We start from the raw sequence: 21,681 nt of genomic DNA, 5'->3' as shown, positions 1-21,681 counted from the left end.
TCAAATTGGAAAAAAGAAAGACAGTTCAAATTGGGAAAAATAAATACAGTGGTACCTTAGTTTTCGAACAGCTTAGTTCTCAAACTACAGTGGTACCTTGGGTTACAGATGCTTCAGGTTACAGACGCTTCAGGTTATAGACTCCACTAACCCAGAAATAGTACCTCCGGTTAAGAACTTTGCTTCAGGATGGGAACAGAAATCGTGCAGCGGCAGTGGGAGGCCCCATTAGCTAAAGTGGTGCTTCAGGTTAAGAATAATTTCAGGTTAAGAACAGACCTCCAGAACGAATGAAGTTTTTAACCCGAGGTACCACTGTACTTGGAACCTGAACACTTCAAACCCAGAAATGAGTGTTCCTGTTTTGGAACTTTTTTCGGAAGCTGAATGTGCTCTGTTCTGAGCATAACTTCTATTTTGAGTGCTGCACTTCATTTTCCTAGTGAGGGAAGGCGGGCCGGGTGGCAAACTGAGGAGGCAAGGAATGTCCCCCCCCCCTCGCAGCCTGTTCCTGCTTGCAAGCAAGTAGGAGTGGGATTGGGTTGCTCCGCTAGGCAGCGATGCCGCTTGCACGGTGTCAGGGAACTGTCATCGGAGCCAGAGGCGGAGGGAAGGCTCCAGAGGGATGGCGGAGAGGGTCCCAGTAGGGAGAGAGGCAGCCCATCTGCTGGGGAAGGAAATCAGCGTAACACCAGTGGAGAAGGGGGGCAGAAGGGGGAATCGGAGAGGAGGCTCCAGGACTCATCGCCAGAGACCAGCGGGGAGAGCACGGGTACTCGGCTGCCCACACCCTACCTGCGCAGAAGACTTCCGCGCAGGGAGAATAGGCGGAGACTTGGCGTCAAAGAATTTCTTTGCTGGAAGAAGTTCAAGAAACGGCCACTGACGGATTCTGCCAGTGATTGAGACAGCCACGGGTGAAAGGCTGTCCAGACAGAAAGGGTTCAACCAGGCAACCTAGCCAGGAGTGGCGGCAACTTACGCACGAGCAACCCCTAGAACCATTACACACAGTAAGAGGAGCTGGATCGGGGCTGCTCAGCTGGGGAAGTGCAGGCTCCTTCACACTTTCCATTGAGGAGTTCGTGGCTGCACTCAAGGGAGAAGTTTAAAGGGGCCTCCATCTCCACATCAGATTCCCTGCAATCCCATGAAGGCAGCCAGGCTGAATAGTTGCTGGGGTTGGGGAAGGTGGAGGCAGCCCGGAAGCTGCATCTGAGAGCCCCTGCACCACATGAAGGCAGCCAGGCGCTCCTCAGCTGAGCTGCCCAATCACACTCCTACTTGTGTGCAAGCAGGAGTGGAGGTGGGGATCTCTCAGAAGCGGAGTGGAGGCATCTGGGCTCTGAACCTCTCAACGGAAAGTGTGACAGAGCCTGCACCTCCCAGTTGAGCAGCCCCAATCCAGCTCTTGTTCCCGTGCATGCAAGCAGCAAAGCTGCCTAGCAGAGCAGCCCGATCCCATGCCTACTTGCTTGCAAGCAGGAGTGGAGACAGGGATCTCTCAGAGGTGGAGCAGGCTGGGGGGCGGAGGGGGGCGGTGGTGGTGACAGCGCTGGGACTGCAGGGCTGCATTCAAAATAAAAACTGAAAGTTTCCAGAAAACCAACAAACTTGCAACTCGTGAAAAAGCAGCAACACAACAAATTGAAAAAAGCAAACCAACCACAAATGAATCAATATCACAAGAAAACATAAAACAACACTGACCCTGACCCTAACCCTAACCCTAACCCTAACCTAACCTAACCCTAACCCTAACCCTAACCCTAACCCTAACCCAGCCTTCCTCGCTTCCTCGCTTCCTCACTCCTCCCCTACCCCTGGCATGGAAGCTGCGACACCAGGGCTGCAGGCTTTGGACGCATGCCAGAGCCCTCCTCCTGCTGGGGCCATAGTTTCACCACCACTGATCTAGTCCAACCTGCAGCAATGCAGGAATATGCAGCTGTCCCTTATGGTAAGGTTACTAGATTTTTTTCAAAGAATCCAGGGACACTTAAAAAAAAATGAAAGAAAGAAAGTTATTTTAAAAATTAAGAAGTAATATCTTCTCTTTGGTGGTGTGCTCTGTCACTCAGCCTTCCTCTGGGCCCGGCCTGCTCTCCTGGAGCGCTAGCCGCCGTGGAGTAGGCTTGGGTTGGGCCTGGGCTTGGCCACGTGTCCTTGGCCTCTTGGTGCTCTCCTACCACTTTTCCTGAGCAGCGGCAGCAGAGCGGCAAGGCCAGGGCTCCTCTCTTTTTTCTACTTCCTCTTCCTCTCTCTTCCTTCTCCTTCTCCTCCCCTCCTTCTCCCTGCATTGGCTCCAAGGGTTTTACTGGCCCTGGAGCACCGCTGGGCAGTCGGTTGGGTGGCCAGGCACTCTCGCTCCTGGATCGATTTGGGTTGCGGCGGCGGGGGTGTCAGCAGTTCCTCGAGTTGATGCGCTGGGCATCCCCGGTTCCCCCTTGGCAGTGGAAGTCGCAGTCTCAGCAGCCTAGAGCCAGCCTGGTAGCGCAGTTGGCTCTGGCTGGCTTCAGGAGCTGCTTGCTGTCATGGCACCCGCCATTTTGCCTCAGCAGAAGTCCCCATATGATGTGCCTTGTGCTGTTGAACCAATCACACAACATTCATTCCCTACTAATAAATCCACACCACTTAAAATATAAATCCAGGGACATTAAATGAAATCCGAGGACATTCCAGGGATGGATTTTGTCTGGGGACAGATTTGTAAATCCAGGGACTGTCCCCAGGAAATGGGGACATCTGGTAATCATACCTTATGGGGATCAAACCTGGGACCTTGGTGTTATCAGCACCACACTCTAACACTCTAAAAATGAGAGACTGGCAAAATATAGAATGTTTTCCCCAAAGCTGTGCATTTTGTACCTTGTTTTTGCTAATATATGCACACTTCACCATTGGTAATGCATTTCTTTACATATTACTTGACTGGAGAAAACACTGCAAAATTAGGAATTTTGAAGGATGGGCGTTCTTTGGTTCATGTGTTGTTTAGGAAAGTGAAAATTGGGAAGGTTCACCTTTAAATGAGAACTCCCCACACCAAAGGTATTTTTGCCCTGGAGCTATATTTTGAGCTAATGCTTTGTTGGAGATAGGGAAGGGGATGTGATGGTCACTATTTTAAAAATGGTCGGGAATATTGGGGGGGGGGAAGTAATTTTCTCCCCCCTGGGTAGGAAGTAAATATTCTCAGTAAAAGAAAAGGGATCAGTTCTAATCAAGACTGCAGCTGACCCCAATCAGCTGTGAAGGATTAAGGCTCCAAATGCCTCTTTAGGTCTGGAAAGAGATAAGGATATACCAAATCAACTCCTGTGATTTGCAGGCGGCAATGGGTGTGAAGCTTTTGGGTACATGTGCATGTGCATATTAGAAAGAAGCCTGCTTGAGAAAAGCTGCTTCAGGAAAGAATATTGCACGAGGAATTTCCACCCTGGGAATTTGCAATCTCAGGCACTGTTTGTTGCAATCGGCACTGTTTCCGTGCTGCTACAGTTCAGTTGCCTCTGAAGCCTACCTTGTTCTTGCGTCAATTTCTGCTGTGGTTTGATTCTGTGATTGATTGATTCTGTTATCAATTTCAATGCATTTCAACAGAAGGGAGAAAACAATGCAGAAAATTATTTATATAACAAATTATTTATATAACAACAATTTATATAACAACAACAAATACTGCTTGTATTTGTTTACCTAATTTCCACTCCCGACCTCTGACAACAATGTGAACTGTGGCAATTTCCAGTCCCCTTTCCATGTCTGATGGAATTTGCCAGCATCTGTCCTAAACCACCATCACAATAGGTCACTGGTAGAGCATCTGCTTGGGCTGCACAGGGTTCCAGGTTCAATCCCCAGCATCTCTAGATAGGGCTGGGAAAGCTTTCCTGTATGAAACACTGGAGAGCTGCTGCCAATCAGGGAAGATGATGGGTGGGGAATCTTTTTCAGCTTGTGGGCTGCATTTGCTTCGGGGCAACCTCTCGAGGGCCACATGCCAGCAAAAGTGGGCGGAGCAATGAATATAAATTTTACCATTGCGTTTCAACAAACATTCACACCGCCCTTTCTATCCCCCATCTAGGCAAGCAGGAGTTATTACCAATGTTCAAGGACACAAGCAAAAACACTCAAAGGGGATGTTGGCCAAGACTGATGAGGGGTGTGCCTTGGGGAGGAGAGTTCCAAGGGCCAGTTAGAGTGGCCTGGGGGCCAACGTTTCCAGTCCATACTAATTGTGTTGGAATGTCATTCTTGGACCTGCATAAGAATTTACATTTTTTTTTGTGGTAGTTTCTGATTCCCTTCTCATTTCATCCCCCCCCCCCCCCACCTCAGAAAATGATATGCAAACTCTTACTATGACTTGCATATCAAGACGGAGGTTTTCTGCTTTCCCCTACTTACTGATCCTATTCCAATTATGTCATTGCCAAAAAGCTAGACTCTCCCCCGCCCCCACTTTTCATTTTTAAAAAAATATTTTTTTTTTATCTGGCACCAAATCCAACTGAAACAACTTAGCACTGAAGACAGTTTTATAGCTCCTTGTCTTGCCTTGCTCTTGTAGAATAATAATGAGTGTGTGAGGACCATCCTGTATTCTGATTTACACGACACTCCGAGGTCTCTACTGTATTCCAAGCCCAGAACAGTGAGAAATTATTATAAATCATTGTTTCCCACCCCCTGGAAAAAAAATTCTCTAAAGGCACCCTGATGGGGAGGGAGAAAAGGGAGTCACTCCAAGTTATTCTTCGAATGATGTTTGTCATACTGACACGCTGTACTGATAGCAATCTGGCTGTGTCTTGCGAAGACATCTCCTCCATCTGTCTCATTGGCTGAATAATATCCCTTTGATTTACAGTAGGAAGGCTTGGTGCAGTATCAAGGAGGCTATGTCAAAGCTTAGTGATTGCAGTGTCAGGACTCAGTGACCTGTTTCTTCACAGCTCTCAGCAAAAGATGAAGCCTTGTTAGCTTGCCAGCATCTGCCTGCTTGCCTTCTTGCCTCTATATAATATCCATGTGCGCAGGCCAGTTCTTATGTAACATCGCCCAGTGGATTATCTCACATACTCCAACTGTCCCTGTTTCCTAGAGAGAGTCCTTGTTTTCCGAGTTCTTTTTCTGGTAAATCACACGGGAATGCTTCAGACAACTTGGCCAGTCACCATTCTGTGGGATGGGTTTTAATGGGTAGGAAAAGCCAAATTAATTGCAGTTTATCTCTCCAGGCACCCATGTGTGTGGGTTGAACAGAGTTTCAACATCTCGTCCTTGGCAGCAAAATTTAAATTAGAGGTAACCTTGTTAAGAGCAAGTCTAGCTATGAGGTAAGCTGGCTTCCCCCTTCTCCCCCCCCCCAACAAAGAATCAGGCAACAACTTGTAAAGTAAGTTTAAATATAAGATTTACTTACTTACAAATCATGCATTGGTTCACAGCAATGGCAGCAGTAAAAGCTATGTAGGCAGTGACTGCTCCCCATATCAAATGGGGGGCGCCTTTTGCGTGGTCGCGCACAGCCCCCCCCCAGCTCCCAGTTTGGCTCCTGGTAGTATGGACTGGCTTCGCCCTCCCCAGGCTGGATACCTGGAGTTCTCCGCCTACCTCAGCCAATTGCCCAATCCCACCTGGGGAGGCGTTGCCAGGGGACTGGCCAGGTAGGGGGAGTGACTGCCCTGCTCACAAAATGGAAGGTGAACCTTACCTGTGAAGTGTCATTTGGCTCTAGAGCTTCTCCCAAGTCCTAAGCTCTGTGGTTTAACCTACAGCGCCACCCGCATGCCTGTAGAATAGAATAAAGGTAAAGGTAAAGGTACCCCTGCCCGTACGGGCCAGTCTTGCCAGACTCTGGGGTTGTGCGCCCATCTCACTCAAGAGGCCAGGGGCCAGCGCTGTCCGAAGACACTTCCGGGTCACGTGGCCAGCATGACATCGCTGCTCTGGCGAGCCAGAGCTGCACACAGAAACGCCGTTTACCTTCTCGCTGGTAAGCGGTCCCTATTTATCTACTTGCACCCGGAGGTGCTTTCGAACTGCTAGGTTGGCAGGCGCTGGGACCGAGCAGCGGGAGCACACCCTGCCGCGGGGATTCGAACCGCCGACCTTTCGATCAGCAAGCCCTAGGCGCTGAGGCTTTTACCCACAGCGCCACCTGTGTCCCAAGTAGAATAGAATAGTAGACAGTAAAATTAAATATCAGAAAATAATAAACAGTTTACACTTATCAATTTAATTAAAGAATTACTAAACTATAATCAGTAAAAATAACAGTGAGTCACAATGCATAAAGCGCCACAAAACCATGCAGAAGGATCAAATTGAGAAACAAGGACACACAACTTATAAAACAATCTTTTTTAAAAATATCCCAGAACTGCTCTTTTCTCTTCCCATCTGCTTCTGCTGCTCTCAAAGTCAGGGTCTGGGAAAGGTTCCTAGGCCTTGAGGGTGGGGCAAGGCAGGTGGGAAAAGCCCTTGCCTGTTGACATGCTATTTGGAGTTAAACCACAGAGCCTAGGACTTGCCGATCAGAAGGTCAGCGGTTCAAATCCCCGTGACGGGGTGAGCTCCCGTTGCTCGGTCCCTGCTCCTGCCAACCTAGCAGTTTGAAAGCACGTCAGAGTGCAAGTAGATAAATAGGTAAACGGTGTTTCCATGCGCTGCTCTGGTATGCCAGAAGCGGCTTAGTCATGCTGGCCACATGACCCGGAAGCTGTACGCCAGCTCCCTCAGCCAATAAAGCGAGATGAGCGCCGCAACCCCAGAGTCAGCCACGTCTGGACCTAATAGTCAGCGGTCCTTTTACCTTTACCTATAACACCTGTATAAATGGGACGCAGGTGGCGCTGTGGGTTAAGCCTCAGCGCCTAGGACTTGCCGATCAAAAGGTCGGCGGTTCGAATCCCCGCGGCGGGGTGCGCTCCCGCTGCTCGGTCCCAGCGCCTGCCAACCTAGCAGTTCGAAAGCACCTCCGGGTGCAAGTAGATAAATAGGGACCGCTTACCAACGGGAAGGTAAACGGCGTTTCCGTGTGCGGCTCTGGCTCGCCAGAGCAGCGATGTCACGCTGGCCACGTGACCCGGAAGTGTCTGCGGACAGCGCTGGCCCCTGGCCTCTTAAGTGAGATGGGCGCACAACCCCAGAGTCTGTCAAGACTGGCCCGTACGGGCAGGGGTACCTTTACCTTTACCTATAACACCTGCATACCTTTGGATATGAATATGACACACTCTCTCTTTCTGGGGGGGCTATTTCTAACTTAGACTCTGATGATTATTAACAACATTGGAAACATAGGACCACAGGAAGCTAGATGGACCAAGAGTCCACCTGTATTGTCTGCCATTGACTGGCAGCTGCTTTCTAGAGAGGAGTCTTTCCTCAGCCCTACCTGGAGATGGCAAGGAATGAACCTTGGACCTTCTGCACACCCAACAGTTGTTCTACCGCTCAGCTGCAACTTCTTCTCAGAAGGTAATGATGGAGCCACAGATAAAACTGGTGGACTAAAATCCAAATGGACCGCTATTAAGTTGTTGTGCCTTGCAGTTTCCCTCTTCTGTCTAAGCACAAAGAGTCATTTATATTTCTTCTCTAATGTACTTCTGAATACAACAGGTGTGATTCAGCCAAAGTGAAATGCTTTCAAGTCCCATTAATTTCAATTAACAGAGAGTGTTTCAGCCCATCCTTAACCTTCCCACTGAAATCAGTGGGACTCAAATGTGCTTTCTATTGGCTGGGTTGTGGCCACTATCTCTCTTTGCTCTGTGACACAGCGTGGATTGTCAACGTTGCAGTCATGACGCACCCTGAGGGTCTTGCTCTGTGTAACCCCCCCTTCTGAAATTGGGGTTGAAAGAAACAAGGGTGAATCTTCTCTCCCTAGTTACAATCTATAGGAAAATTGCTGCTGCCACCCCAGGCCAAATAAAGCTTTAAAAAAAATCTTTAAAAATGCCAATTCCTTATGCATTTTAGGTGTGCATGTGTTTGCAGTGGTTATGTGTACCCTATTTTTCATTCTATAAGATGCACCAGACCATAAGACTCACCTAGTTTTTGGAGGAGGAAAACAAGAAGAAAAAAATTCTGAATCCCAGAAGCCAGAACAACAAGAGGGATTGCTGCACAGCGATCCCTCTTGCTGTTCTGGCTTCTGGGATAGCTGCGCAGCCTGCATTCGCTCCATAAGACGCACACACATTTCCCCTTACTTTTTAGGAGGGAAAAAGTGAGTCTTACAGAGCAAAAAATACGGTAATTGTGGTGAGTGTGATTGCTATGCATGCGTGTGATTGTAGTGCATGGTACCCGCAATAATTTCTCTGGTTTGCAAATGCAGGTTAGGCAATTCCTGCAATGCAGAATTTGTGGGGTTACAGCACAACCCATGTGGCGAAACTGTAAAATTTCTAAACTAGGTATCACTGCCTTACCCCCACCTCCACTGAATGTTTGTATGGCTAAAATTTAACTCTCACATTGTGGTTTTTGCATAATCAGTGTGCTCATCTCCATTATTTTGTTGTTATTTTGCTAATAATAATAATTATTATTATTATTTATACCCCGCCCATCTGTCTGAGTTTCCCCAGCCACTCTGGACGGCTTCCAATCAAGTGTTTAAAACAACACAGCATCAAGTATTAAAAACTTCCCTAAACATCATCATCTCAGTGCTGCCGATATGGGAAGTGGGCTAAGGCAGAGATAGGGGGGCCCTATGACCTACTTAGGGACGCGGGTGGCGCTGTGGGTTAAAGCCTCAGCGCCTAGGGCTTGCCGATCGAAAGGTCGGTGGTTCGAATCCCCGCGGCAGGGTGCGCTCCTGTTGCTCGGTCCCAGCGCCTGCCAACCTAGCAGTTCGAAAGCACCCCCAGGTGCAAGTAGATAAATAGGGACCGCTTACTGGCGGGAAGGTAAACGGCGTTTCCGTGTGCTGTGCTGGCTCACCAGATGCAGCTTTGTCACGCTGGCCACGTGACCCGGAAGTATCTCCGGACAGCGCTGGCCCCTGGCCTCTTAAGTGAGATGGGCGCACAGCCCCAGAGTCTGTCAAGACTGGCCCGTACGGGCAAGGGTACCTTTACCTTTACCTTTTTATGACCTACTTTGCAGGGGAAATAATATTTTCTGCACAATTTCAGTGATCTGGGAAATTTTGTTTGCTAAAAGAAAAGAGGACGCCGCAAACCTCGTTTAGCTCTGGATATCCCTTTTCACCAACAGAACCTTTAAAGTATGGTATTAGACTTGGGTGGAAATTCTTGCCTCCCCCTAAAACTGTTCAATTTATTAATGACTTGCTCTTGTGAACCACCTCAAAGAGAAGTCTCTCTCTGTTTGATGGCTAGCATATTTCTACACCCGTTATATTTTTTATTTGACTGCCTCCAACTGAGGCACACTCTATTATTGTCAGTAATTCTTAAAACTAGCCTGATGCCCAGAGGCTCATCCTCCCAAGTTAAAAAGATTGGTCGATATCTTTATTGCAGTTGCCCAGAAAAATGTCATGACACTTTGGAGCAATCACTGACTGTGGGCTCCCATAAAGTTGATTTAGGGCGCAATCCTTCAAGCAAAACCATCCTGAGACAGCAAAAAAAGGGAAAGCCCAGCTGAAGTTCAGGCTACACTTCTTCATAAGTGCAGCTCCACAGTTACAAAAGTTCAGGCTGCTTTCTTGAATCCAATCCTCGTGTACATCTGTGGGGAAAGAGCATTAAGGATATCAGGCAAGCACAGGATTCTCCCTCCTGAAAGCATCTAACGGGCTAAACATCAGAATGAACTTTCTGACAGCAAGAGATGTTCAACAGTGGAGGTGGAAGACTCCTTCCTTAGAGGTTAACAACAACAACAACAATTTATTATTTATACTCCTCCCATCTGGCTGGGCTTCCCCAGCCACTCTAGGCAGCTTCCAACAGAATATTAAAATACAATAATCTATTAAACACCAAAAGCTTCCCTAAACAGGGCTGCCTTCAGATGTCTTCTAAAAGTCTGGTAGTTGTTTATCTCTTTGACATCTGAAGGGAGGGCGTTCCACAGGGCAGGTGCCACCACCAAGAAGGCCCTCTGCCTGGTTCCCTGTGACCTTACTTCTCACAGCGAGGGAACCACCAGAAGGCCCTCAGCACTGGACTTCAGTGTCCGGGCAGAACGATGGGGGTGGAGACGCTCCTTCAGGTATACAGGTATATTCTAAGCAAAGGTTGGATGGCCATCTGACTGACGTGGCCAGTCAGTCCCTTCTCCCTCCTCGTAGAAAAGCCCGCAGGAGCCGCACGCTCTTTAAAGCAGCTCTGGGGTAGCCTGTGAATCCTCCGCAGGCTCCCTGCTGCCCTGCAGAGGCTTCGCGGGCTACCTCAGAAGCCAGAACAGCTAGAGAGAGTGCTGCACAGCACTCCCTATAGCTGTTTTAGCTTCTGCCTTAGCCCACTGCCCTGCAGAGGTGTCGTGCAACTATCCCTGGCTTTTGCGGGAGGCGGGGGAAGGGACAGGGCAAGGCTCTCTCACTTCCCCCACCTCCCGAAAAAGCCCCCAAGAGCCGCGCTTCTTTTCACGAGCCGCGTGGAGTGTGTGTGTGGCTCTTGGGGGCTTTTCCCTGAGGAGGGAGGAGGCCAGCCCATCAGTGATGGGCTGTCTTTCTCCCTGAGTTAGTACTCTTCTTCTTCTTCTTCTCATGCGCCATTTTCCTCATTCTCTCTCTCTCTCTCTCTCTCTCTCTCTCTCTCTCTCTCTCTCTCTCTCTTTCTGGCACACATGCAGCAAAGTATAATCATAAAATGGCAAAGTATTTACTAATCAAACTTTTGCAGAACGTTTAGGGTGCTCACCAATGTTAGCCATACTAAGAGTAGACCCATTGAAATCAACGGGCCTAGATAACATCAGTCTATCAGTTTCATTTGGTTCGTTCTGAGTAAGTTGGGAGATTACGGGTTAAGTTCTAGAGGACCATGAATCCACCTTTGTGATAGTTGAGGTTTGTTGTCTCTTGTCACCCTTTTTTACTTTACTCTACTTAAAAAAAAAGACCCCCCCCCCAAAAAAAACCCCACTGCTGCTGAAGCAATAATATCTAATGAGGTGAGCGCTGTTATCTTCTTGCTGCCAACTGCCTCGCAGTGGTGGGAGGTATTTAGCTGACCCGAGAAGAAGTCAAGGGTGGCTAATGGTCCATTAAGAAGCATTTTCAAATTAGGATTATAATCCATCTCAACATTAAAAAAAGAAGAAGAAGCAGAAATGTTTCAAGTTATCTGGTTCCTTAATTGCATCTTCGAAAAAAGAAAGAAAGAAATTGGCAGGAAATTAACATGAGCAAATGGCTCCGAATTTGACCAATTGTGCTGCTCTCTGCTTTAAACCACAGAGCTAGAATAATGAGAGATCGAGTCCCTTCCCCTTCAAAATATGAAAACAGCCAGTGTATTATTATTCTTTGCTAATGGATGTGGACTTGGAGCTATTTACATGGTGTGAGCCATTTTAAAACGAGCCCACAAAACATAACTGTATGATCACTCCCTGCTTTCTAAGTTTGAAATTTTCTACATAATTCAGTACATAATTCTTACTTCATAATTTTATTCAAAGAGGGCCTAATCCACTGTTCTCCATCTGCTAGTTGCAAGGGCTCTTGCGCTAGCAGACAGGTTAGTTTGAGGCCTCAGCTGCACAAAAATTTAAATTTAAAGCAGTATCAAAACACTTTAAACAGTCATGGCTTCTTCAAAAGAATCCTGGGAGCTGTCATCTGTTAAGGGTGCTGAGAGTTGTTAGGTAAAGGTAAAGGGACCCCTGACCATTAGGTCCAGTCGCGGACGACTCTAGGGTTGCAGTGCTCATCTCGCTTTATTGGCCAAGGGAGCCGGCGTACAGCTTCCAGGTCATGTGGCCAACATGACTAAGCTGCTTCTGGTGAACCAGAGCAGCGCATGGAAACGCCGTTTACCTTCCCGCTGGAGCGGTACCTGTTCATCTACTTGCACTTTGAGTGCTTTTGAACTGCTAGGTTGGCAGGAGCAGGGACCGAGCAACGGGAACTCACCCCGTCACGGGGATTCGAACCGCTGACCTTCCGATTGGCAAGCCCTAGGCTCAGTGGTTACGGTTCAAATCCCCATGACGGGGTGAGCTCCCGCTGCTCGGTCCCAGCTCCTGCCCACCTAGCAGTTCGAAAGCACCCCAAAAAGTGCAAGTAGATAAATAGGTACCGCTCCAGTGGGAAGATAAACGGCGTTTCCATGTGCTGCTCTGCTTTTACCAGAAGCGGCTTAGTCATGCTGGCCACATGAACTGGAAAAACTGTTTGCGGACAAACGCCGGCTCCCTCGGCCTGTAAAGCAAAATGAGCGCCGTAACCCCAGAGTCATTCACGACTGGACTTAACTGTCAGGGGTCCTTTACCTTTTTATTCCCTCTCCCAAAGCAACAGTTTTCAGAGTAGTTTAACAATCAGTCCTTTCCCTCAGGAAACTCTGGGAAACTGCAGCTCTGAGAGGATATAAGGTCTCTTCTACACAGAATACCTGTTGTGCTCTGTATCTGGTCTTCCCACTGCTAATCTCTTCTGCACAGGATCCCTGTCCCTTTTTGATTCTGGTCCACCTATTGCTGCAACTCAAGATCACAACTTTAAAAAAAGTTGTTCCAGAGTAGAGCTACCAAGTTTTTTGTTTTTGTTTTAACTGGCCTTTTCTCCATAGGCCAATAACAGCAGGCTGATGCGTCGACAGGAGCAGGTGCTTACATTTAGCTCTGTGTAATGAAAAGCTTCATTCACTGATGTCTGCAGAGCAAACTGCTTTGATGTCTTTACAAGTAGGAACTGCAACAAAATGTTGCAGCACCGAGGGATCTGGTTTAGGGTGCCAGCCAGCCAGCCATGCCCCTTTCCAGAGTGCTCCATTCCACCCTTTCGCATTTCCATCCTGCCTCCAGTGCTGCTTTCCCCCCAAAAAAGGGTGTTTGTTTTGTACTTTTACAAACTTTGGGGGTTCCGTCTTGTTCCTGGATGGTTTGATTTTGGCTGCATAGGGAACAGAACTCCTAGGACTGAATCTGCTACTTGCATGCAACCATCACCATCAAAACATCTGTTTTTCTATTGTGCAAAAACTATGGAGGCTTAACAAAATCAAAATAAAACAACAACACTACAGCCACAGAAATGGCATTGCAATGATAAATGCAATATATAAAAGCAACTATAGTAAATGTACAGGCAATAGCAACTAGCTGGCAACTAAGGCATACAATTACTTGTGAGTAGGACTTATTAAACACAGTAGGATTTGCATAGGGCTGTGTTGTAAGGTGCCCATTAAATGCAGAAGAAGGAGCCAGGTATCTTGGCAACGCTGTCCTAGTGGGGTTATTGCGACCTTCTTTTCGCTAATATCAAGACCAGGGGAAACTGAAATAATATTTTAGGAAGCAGTTAAATGTCCATCATGCTCACCGAAGAGCCCTGCTGCTCTAAGAGAGATGTTTGCTTTTCAGGAGAGCTGGTTGTTTTTGGAGAAGAGAGTCATGAAAGAGCTGAGATGACTTTGCAGAGTTTCCCTTGTGCCTATTGGCAGGGAGAGGGAATTTTAACAGCCAATTTGTCAGAGCATGTAGAGTGGAAGGGTGGGTGGGTGGGGGACAGGAATGTATCTTTAGAAAGCGTTTTAAGAACAGGATTTTTTAAAAAAATGCATGGCAGACAGGATGAAGAATAGAACTGGCACGAATCATGGCAGACCTATGTGCTGCTTTGTGCCGTGGTGTTCATGCGCATGGATTTTTGGCACTAGGAACAAGATGCAGCCTCAGGTGCTACTCAGGGACTTATTGGGATTGTGGAAAGGGCAATGAATGACAAAAACCCCAGAAACTAGCACGAGCACTGTTTTAATAAGGTATATTCAAAAGGCAAAAATCTGGACATTCGAAAATGGAAGTTGCAACAAAACTGCTGCAGTACATCTCCACTCATTCTCAGGGTTTAAGGGTACCAACCAGTCCTCTGGGATGCTATAATTAGGGGCTGAAGCATGCCAATTCACAGCCCACTTCCCTCATCAGTTTCTCTTTAGTCACTCAATTCAACATCACACTGATTTGGGAGGATTTATGTCCCTTTTTGGGACGCAGGTGGCGCTGTGGGTTAAACTACAGAGCCTAGGACTTGCCGATCAGAAGGTCAGCGGTTTGAATCCCCGCAACGGGGTGAGCTCCCGTTGATCGGTCCCTGCTCCTGCCAACCTAGCAGTTCGAAAGCACGTCAAAGTGCAAGTAGATAAATAGGTACCACTCCGGCAGGAAGGTAAACGGCGTTTCCGTGCACTGCTCTGGTTCACCAGAAGCGGCTTAGTCATGTTGGCCACATGACCCGGAAGCTGTATGGCGGCACCCTTGGCCAATAAAGCGAGATGAGCACTGCAACCCCAGAGTCGGTCACGGCTGGACCTAATGGTCAGGGGTCCCTTTACCTTTACCTATGTCCCTTTTTGGGTAGTTCTAGAATATTACTTTTTTTAAAAAATCACACTTCTCCAAAATTTTGAGCACCCTGAAGTGTGTTGATACCTTTTGTTTTTCTGTCCCATTTTGGTTCCATTGCTTTTGCAAGGAAGCGTCAAGATTCCCAATTAGAAGGAATGAGAGGGGCATTATTTTGCAGTGACAGCTGGAATGCAAAATAGTTTTATTTCCATAAGATGGGCTGTAGCTCAGTGGTTGAGTTTTCATGCAGGGTCCCAGCGTCAATTCCTGGCATTTCCAGGTAGGGCTGGGAGAGATCTCTGTCTGAAATGCAAGACAGCAGCTGCCAGTCGGTGTAGACAGCACTGAGCTAGATGGACCCAATAGTCTGGCTTTGTACAGGGCATCTTCTGATGTCCCATGCAAGTATGCATAGGAATGCAGTAAGTTAGTTATGCAAAACTCTTGTTTTGTTTTGTTTTGGTGGTGGTAAGAGCAACAATAACAGTAATCTGCCACTAGCCCAAAGTTTTGCAACATAGTACTCCTGGTTCATACCAGACACTGCAAGACAGGACACTGGTCATGCAGCAAACACAAGGAGTGGAATCTAGCTGGAAGAAAGATACAGTTGCTTGTGTTTTCCCCACAGCTCCGCAAGCATGGCTGAAATTAAATTAAATACAAAACTCTTGTTAAAAGGGTAGGAAGGAGAAAGACAAGCAATAAGAATGCCTAGGGATTCCTGGGTCCACATGCTGAGAAGGCTGTTGTACAGTGGTACCTCGGGTTACAGACACTTCAGGTTACAGACTCCACTAACCCAGAAATAGTACCTTGGTTAAGAACTTTGCTTCAGGATGAGAACAGAAATCATGTGGCCACCGCGGGAGGACCCATTAGCTAAAGTGGTACCTCAGGTTAAGAACAGTTTCAGGTTAAGAATGGACCTCCGAAACAAATTAAGTACTTAATCTGAGGCAACATTTCATCAGGTATATTTTCCCCCTATCACAGAACAGCAGTAAGCGTGAAAGTAGCACATGGTGGAATCTTTTACATGCAGCTTTTCAGTGTGCAGAGGCAGTGTCACATTTGGCTGTGCACACACTATACCTTTAAAGCACATTTCGGCACGTTCTTTCCCTCAGCGAATTCTGGGCACCACAGAGTTACCTTTCCCAGAAACCCTTAACAAACTGCAGTGCCCAGAATCCCCTGAGGAAAAGGAAGTGCTGTGAGTGCGCATCAAAAGTACAATGTGTACACAGACATGTCCTTCCGGTTAAACCTGTACTCTTTATGCTTTTGGTCTAAAAGCAGTGGGGGGGGGACGACGGACCTGTGGCTCCCCCCACTCTGTTGGACTACAACTTCCATCATGGCTGCCCATTGGCCTAGCTGGGCTGGATGATGAGTGTTGGAGTTCAACAAAATTTGGAGGGCCACAGGTTCCCCACCCCGATTTATTTGGAAGGGCAAAAGCCCCAAAGCACATTGTTTTTCTTGTTCTTCTACCTCCTAAAATATCCCAGCCTATTTCTGTTTCCAAAGAACTGTAATAATATCATGAAAGATTTGAGCAGGGCTGTCACTGATTGAAGAATTTTAATTGATTGATCTTCCGCCTTCTGACAGATTAATTGTTAATTAAATTTAAATAAATTTGCATATTACCAAAAAACCTCAGTATTGTGGCCTTTTTAAACAGAGGCAGGGAAGGGAGTGCGAGATAATTGCCTATTTAACGAACAAAAGCTACCAACAAGTGGTTATGTTATTTTCCCCATTCCCTCTGGCAGCAACGCGAAGAAAGAGAACAGCCTTGGGACTCACTCTTCGGTAAAAATACAGGCGGGTGGGGGCAACCAGCCAGCATTAAAATCCAGTCTCTCCTAGTCCTGTGTGCCCTTTTCAGAAACCTCAACATGCAGGAATCCGCCGGAATCACGGCAGGCAGTGCTGTGCTGTTTAGTGCACGGAAACCGATAAGTTGGCAACACTTTAAACCGCAGCATTCCTCCAGAACTGGAGCAAGGAGAACTACCAAGGATTTTCTTCCGGCAAGCCGCACCTGCCGGATTGTGCCCCTTCCTTCCCTCAAAGTAGAGAGATAGAGATGCGCTGTTTTGGGACCCACTGGGAGAGCATCTCTAGACGCCAGCAGGCAAAAAGCTCTGGGAAAAGCTCCTCTTAGCAGCGGAGGCGGCCGCTTGAAAGGCGAGCGAGTCCGCTAGGGGGAGACAAGCCAGCTGGGAGCGCGAGTGCGCGCGGGTGCGCGCTTCGCCTGTCGAGCACCAGCGCTCGGGGCCGGGCTGGGGGCGGTGCGCGGGCGGCAGGAGGAGGTGTGCCCGTCGAGGGCGGGGCCGGGCTGACGCGCGGCAGGGCCAGGCAGTGAGTATAGGCTGCGCTGTCAGGCCGGTGTCAGTCTGATGAAGATTGGCATGCAGGTAAGCTGTCATTCAGGGAGCCGAGTCGCGGCGCGTCGCAGACTCGCAGGGGCGGGCAAAGCGGGCTCTGCGCTCGCAGCAGCAGCAGCAGCTGCTCCCGCTGCTGTGCTTGCAGCTGGCTGGGCAGCAGGCACCGGCCACGAGCCAGGCTTGCGAGCAGGGGAGGGAAAGGGGGCACGCGGGGGCTTTCCGTGCAGCGCCGTCGGGGAGACGCCCCCCGGTTTCTCTTTTCCTCCCTCCTCCGTCTCCCGAGCCAGGGACTTTGGCTGAGCTCTGAGCCTTTGACGGGCAGGACAACCGAGCAGCCGGCGGGGGCGGGGGGGTGGTGGTAACGGACGGAGGGAGGACGACTTTCGTGTGGGGACAAAGCGGGCTTGGTGGGGACGGTGCCGTCGAGGAGGGGAGAGGTGAAAAGGACTCCGTGAGGATGTGTTTGGAGACGGGCGGGCGGGCGTCTCTCTGGGTTCCTCTGCAGGTGCGAGGCTCCGTGGAGCGGCGGTGGGGTGTTTGGGGAGAGGCAGGCGCCCAGAGATCTCCCGAAGCTGTTGAAGGCGCAAGAACTGGGTTCGGAGGCGCAAAGGGGACCCTCCAAGGCCGAGTGGAATGTGGGGTGGGGAAAGGGGGGGGGAGAGAGAGACTGGCACGGGGTTCTAGGGGGCGGAGATAGGAAGGGGTGAGGAGAGGCGCGAGATGCGGAAGGTTTGCGGGGCTGCCTTTTGGAGGCGAGGCTGGCGGAACCGCAAAGTTGAGAGAGGACGGGTCGGGAAAGGAGAGAAGAGGGGTCGAGGAGACTTCTGGAGGCTGTGCGGGGTGCTGTGGCGGGAGACTAATTTGTGGGCGCTTTGAAGGTGATAGGCTTGGGGCGCGGGGAAAGAATGACACCCCCTTTTCGTACTTTTGAGCCGCGAGCGGTGCAGGAGAAGGTTAGGGAAGCCTCGCCGGTGGCGCTTTGGACGGCTCTGAGTGCTGCCAGTGGCGGAGGCGGGCTGCTTCCGAGATGCGTCGTCGTCCAACTTTTGGGATGCACCTCGGCGGGGGCTGCTTCTTCTTCTTCGGAGGCAGAGTCGGGAAGAGCACCCGGGAAGCTGCCGCTGGCTCGCTCGAGGAGCCGGGAGAACGCAGTTCGAGGTGGCGGTGTTGGGGAGAGACCCTCGCTCAGGGCGCCACGAGACTTGGCGGCTGGCGGCCTATCTGGGGGGGTTTTGGAGCGTATTTTGGCGGAGCGATTGGGGAGGAGGGGGCTTGTTGCCAGATTCTTCAACGGGGCCGGGCGCTGGGCCGGAGATCCGCTGCTAGGGGGTCCCTGGGCCGAGTTGTGAGCCCGGCCTGCTGAAGGGAGATCCTGCCGATTGCGCGACGGGGACGGCCGGGGCTCTCCGGCTAGGGCGCGCGGCTGGCTGGCTGGCTGGCGAGGGAGCAGGTGGGGAGGAGGCGGGGGACGGCGGCGGCGCTCTGCTGGAGGGGCGCCCGAGGCAGAGGCGGCGACCACCCCCGCCAACCTGGGCGGGGGCCCCGGTGACCGAGGCCGAGCTGGTGCCGCTCGTTCAGGCAGACTTTCTCCGGCTCTCCTTTCCTGCTGGCTTGCTCCGTCTGCCGAAGAGACAAAGGGGTGCGTGTCGCTGTCGCCGCGGGGGGAGAACAGGCTGCGCTCGCTCGCTGGCTCTCTCCCCGCCCGAGCCTTGCACGACGGCAGGCGCCCGGGGACGCGAGTGGGGCCGGGGGAGCAGAGCCCGGCTTTGGGCAGGGTCGCTCGCCTCCTCGGGCGGCGCCCGTCTCCCGGGGAAGAAACTCCGGCCAGGCGCTCGCCGGAGAGCAGGGAGAATCGCGCTCCCGGGCTGTTCCGCCTGAGCAACAAAAAGATCCTCCTTTCTGTATGTTGCCGGCTAGGGAGTTCGTTGGCGAGCGGATCTCTTGCGCGAGGCTGCGATCCGGTCCGCGCTGCCGGTGGGAACGAGGAGCCTCGTCGAACTAGGGAACCGGGGCGGGGGTGATGGGGGCGCGGACGCCTTCGCCGGGGCGCTCGCCGACTTGGCAGAGTTTCGAGGCCGTTTTCTCAAACGAAGGAAAAACCCTTTCCTAACATCCATCTATTTCTTTAAACGTCGCGAAGCTGTTTTTAAGTCTCGTTTTCCCCATCCCCCTCCGAATAAAACCCACCGCCAGGAAATCGGTGGCTCTCTATTTCCCGCACCTAGGGCAGCGCTTCTTAGCAATAAACCGCTTGGAACTAGGTGGGACTTACTTCTGGGTAAACGTGGGCTGGATCGCGCTCCTGCTGCTGCTGCGTTAGACATTATTTCGCTCCCACGATTGGGCTCTAGGCGAGTTGGTTTCGCAGGAAGTTGTTAATAAAAAATTAAATAAATAAAACTAGTAGCATTGTGATATTATTATTTTTAAAAAGCAATATAATTTATTATTATTTGTGTTGTGATCATGCCGATCCGATGATAAAAATGCAATTAGATATGTAGTTATATACAGTGAGAGAGGGAACAGGAAGGCGGAGGCCGGCTTGGAAATCTGTGCTGTCGTTTTCTGAGTTGTGCGTCTCTCACCCTCGGCGTGTTTGCCTCGCTCGGCGTTTGTTATGTCTTCGATTCTCTCTCCTGTCTCTCTCTCTTCCACGCCGCCCCCCCCTTCCAAGACAATAGGTCATGCAAGCCGGGATCTCGGAGAAATAGCAATAAGTTATGAAATCTCCTTGGTGCGTGGTGACCTAAAGAAATCACTTTGTTTGTTTGTTTGAGGCACGATTTAGTAAACTTCCAAGAGGGTCCAGCAGACTAACCATTCCGGTTAACAGCTCCTCTTCCTTTCCTTAGAGAACATCTCTCCGTTTCTTGGGATCTGTGGTCCCGATGGGGGCTTGTTGGGCTGGCGCCGTTCATTCTTCCTTTCTCTGTCTGTTCCCCCCCTCTATTCCCAGCTTATTTCTCTGGCTGCCTGCGGCTGTTTTTGCCTGCATGTCACCCCCCCAAAAGACCCTTGTCTGCCCCCACCTCCAAAAGGGTCAGAGAGCTGCCTTTGATGAACTCCCAAACCCAGTTGCCTCCCCAGTTCAGGAGCAAAAAAGATGGGACAAAAACACTTGCAGCAAAGCTGGTGATGAAATAAAAGGAGTGTATTGCACCATGTTTATCCCCCAGTGGGTCTGAGCAGAAGACCTGCCAGATTGGCTTTTAATAATAACTTCAAAGAAAAAGAAAAAACACCTAACATCAAAGCTCCCACTTTCTCTCTTTGGCTGGACTCCTCTTCCAGCCTTCACTCACCTGTTCTCCTCCAGTTGTAGCACAAAACAGCTGGAGGGCACCGCGTTGGGGAAGACTGAGTTAGCTTAAAGGATTTGAAATTCACTTAAGGAGAAGCGGAATAGGGTGGGGAACGTCAAGGCTAAACCAATTGTGCATAAAGGTGATTTTAAACTAAGCTGAGTTTCCTGGTCTTCACCTTGGGATATAATCAGTGTTACACTTGGGGTGCTTCTTTCCAGAGAAGCCCAAGTAGAGTGACTGGAACATGCTGATTAAAATATCCCCTTAGACCATTCTCCTCCTCCTCTCCTGTCTTTCCTTATCTAGTTCCTTTCCTGCCTTCCAAATAGCTGTCATTTCTTTAACCTTAGACTTACGCATTGAGGTCCTCACCCCTTGAGCTTCACAGTAGCCCTGCAAAGCAGGTCAAGCCAGGGACAGTGACTGGCCCAAGGTCACACAGTTGATTTCTTACAGCTCTGCTGGGATCTGGTCTTGCTGCTGCTTAGTCTGGCTCTTCAGCCGCTACAGCACAGTGGCACACTCTTGCTGGCAGTTGTGCCTTGGTCTTCAAACAAGCCCTATGGAGGAAAACTCCTTGTATTTTGAAGTCTGGTTAGGTTGTGAGAGCCTGAAGATACAGTCCTGCCTGCTATCTGTATTTACCCAGCACTGTCCATGCATACAGCAGTCCCCAGAATTACCTGAGGGTGGGTAGTCCTCAACTCCGGAAATGTGGTTAGGACCTGGACATTTCTCAACCTTGTTGGTTATTGCATTTATATGCTAACTTTCCTCCAAGGAACACAAGATGGCGTTCTTGTCTCCCTCTCTCCCTATATTACCCCCACGAACAACCCTGTGAGGTAGTCCGGGTTGAGAGTTGGCCCAAGGTCACCCAGTGAGCTTCATGGTCAAGTGGGGATTTTATCCCTGGTTCTACACTCTAACCCAGATGTGAGGATTCTTTGTACCTCCAGATGTTGGTGAACTGCATCTCTCATCTGCCCCAGCCATTTGACATGCTAACTATAGCTGATGGGCCACCAACATCTAGAGGACCAAAGGTTCCCCCCTCCTGCTCTAACCAATGCACCACATGTTCCCCATGGAAATGAACTGCTGACCATTCTTCCTAATTCCCCCAACTCATCTGTGGAATGAAAGACCAATGGAAACGACTATGGAGGGAAACATGTGGATGGGAAAGAGCTTTTGGGTAGCAGCCTTCTTAAGCTAGACTGGCCTATACTTCTGTGGTAAAAATGGAACGCTTATTATTGCCCTCCAAGGAGCTCAAGGTGGTGAACCTAGTTCTCCACTCCATTTCAGTCCATCTACAGCAGGGACGACTTCCACACCAGTGAAACTTGTCAGTTTCATAGCAGACCAGAGTGGAGGGTAGACCAAGTGAAAGAAAGGGTCGGTGTGTGGATGATGCAGATGGACCACATTTATAGGGTTAA

General features: G+C 49.7%; 2 protein-coding genes across 3 annotated transcripts in view; one reads left to right on the top strand and one right to left on the bottom strand.

Annotated features, from left to right (window-relative positions):
* Nucleotides 1-14,913: 14,913 nt before the first annotated feature.
* Nucleotides 14,914-20,596, bottom strand: LOC309357369 (uncharacterized protein; the record flags this gene model as incomplete). The annotated part of the gene is made up of 3 exons (XM_081889503.1): nucleotides 14,914-15,174; nucleotides 17,854-19,010; nucleotides 20,593-20,596. 3 exons carry the CDS (start codon nucleotides 20,594-20,596, stop codon nucleotides 15,061-15,063), a joined length of 1,275 nt encoding a protein of 424 aa, XP_081745629.1. The 3' UTR covers nucleotides 14,914-15,060.
* Nucleotides 16,843-21,681, top strand: part of PKNOX2 (PBX/knotted 1 homeobox 2) — a 440,472-nt gene continuing 435,633 nt past the window's right edge. For both annotated transcript variants that reach the window (XM_081891021.1, XM_081891017.1), the window contains exon 1: nucleotides 16,843-16,958. The gene's annotated coding sequence lies outside the window, so the exon portion shown is untranslated. The remainder of the gene's footprint in view (nucleotides 16,959-21,681) is intronic.

This window comes from Podarcis melisellensis (genome assembly GCF_964234715.1).
Source record: "Podarcis melisellensis genome assembly, chromosome: 15".
Classification (NCBI taxonomy): domain Eukaryota; kingdom Metazoa; phylum Chordata; class Lepidosauria; order Squamata; family Lacertidae; genus Podarcis; species Podarcis melisellensis.
The sequence above is the reverse complement of the archived record's forward strand: the minus strand, read 5'-3'. Positions and strand labels throughout refer to the sequence as shown.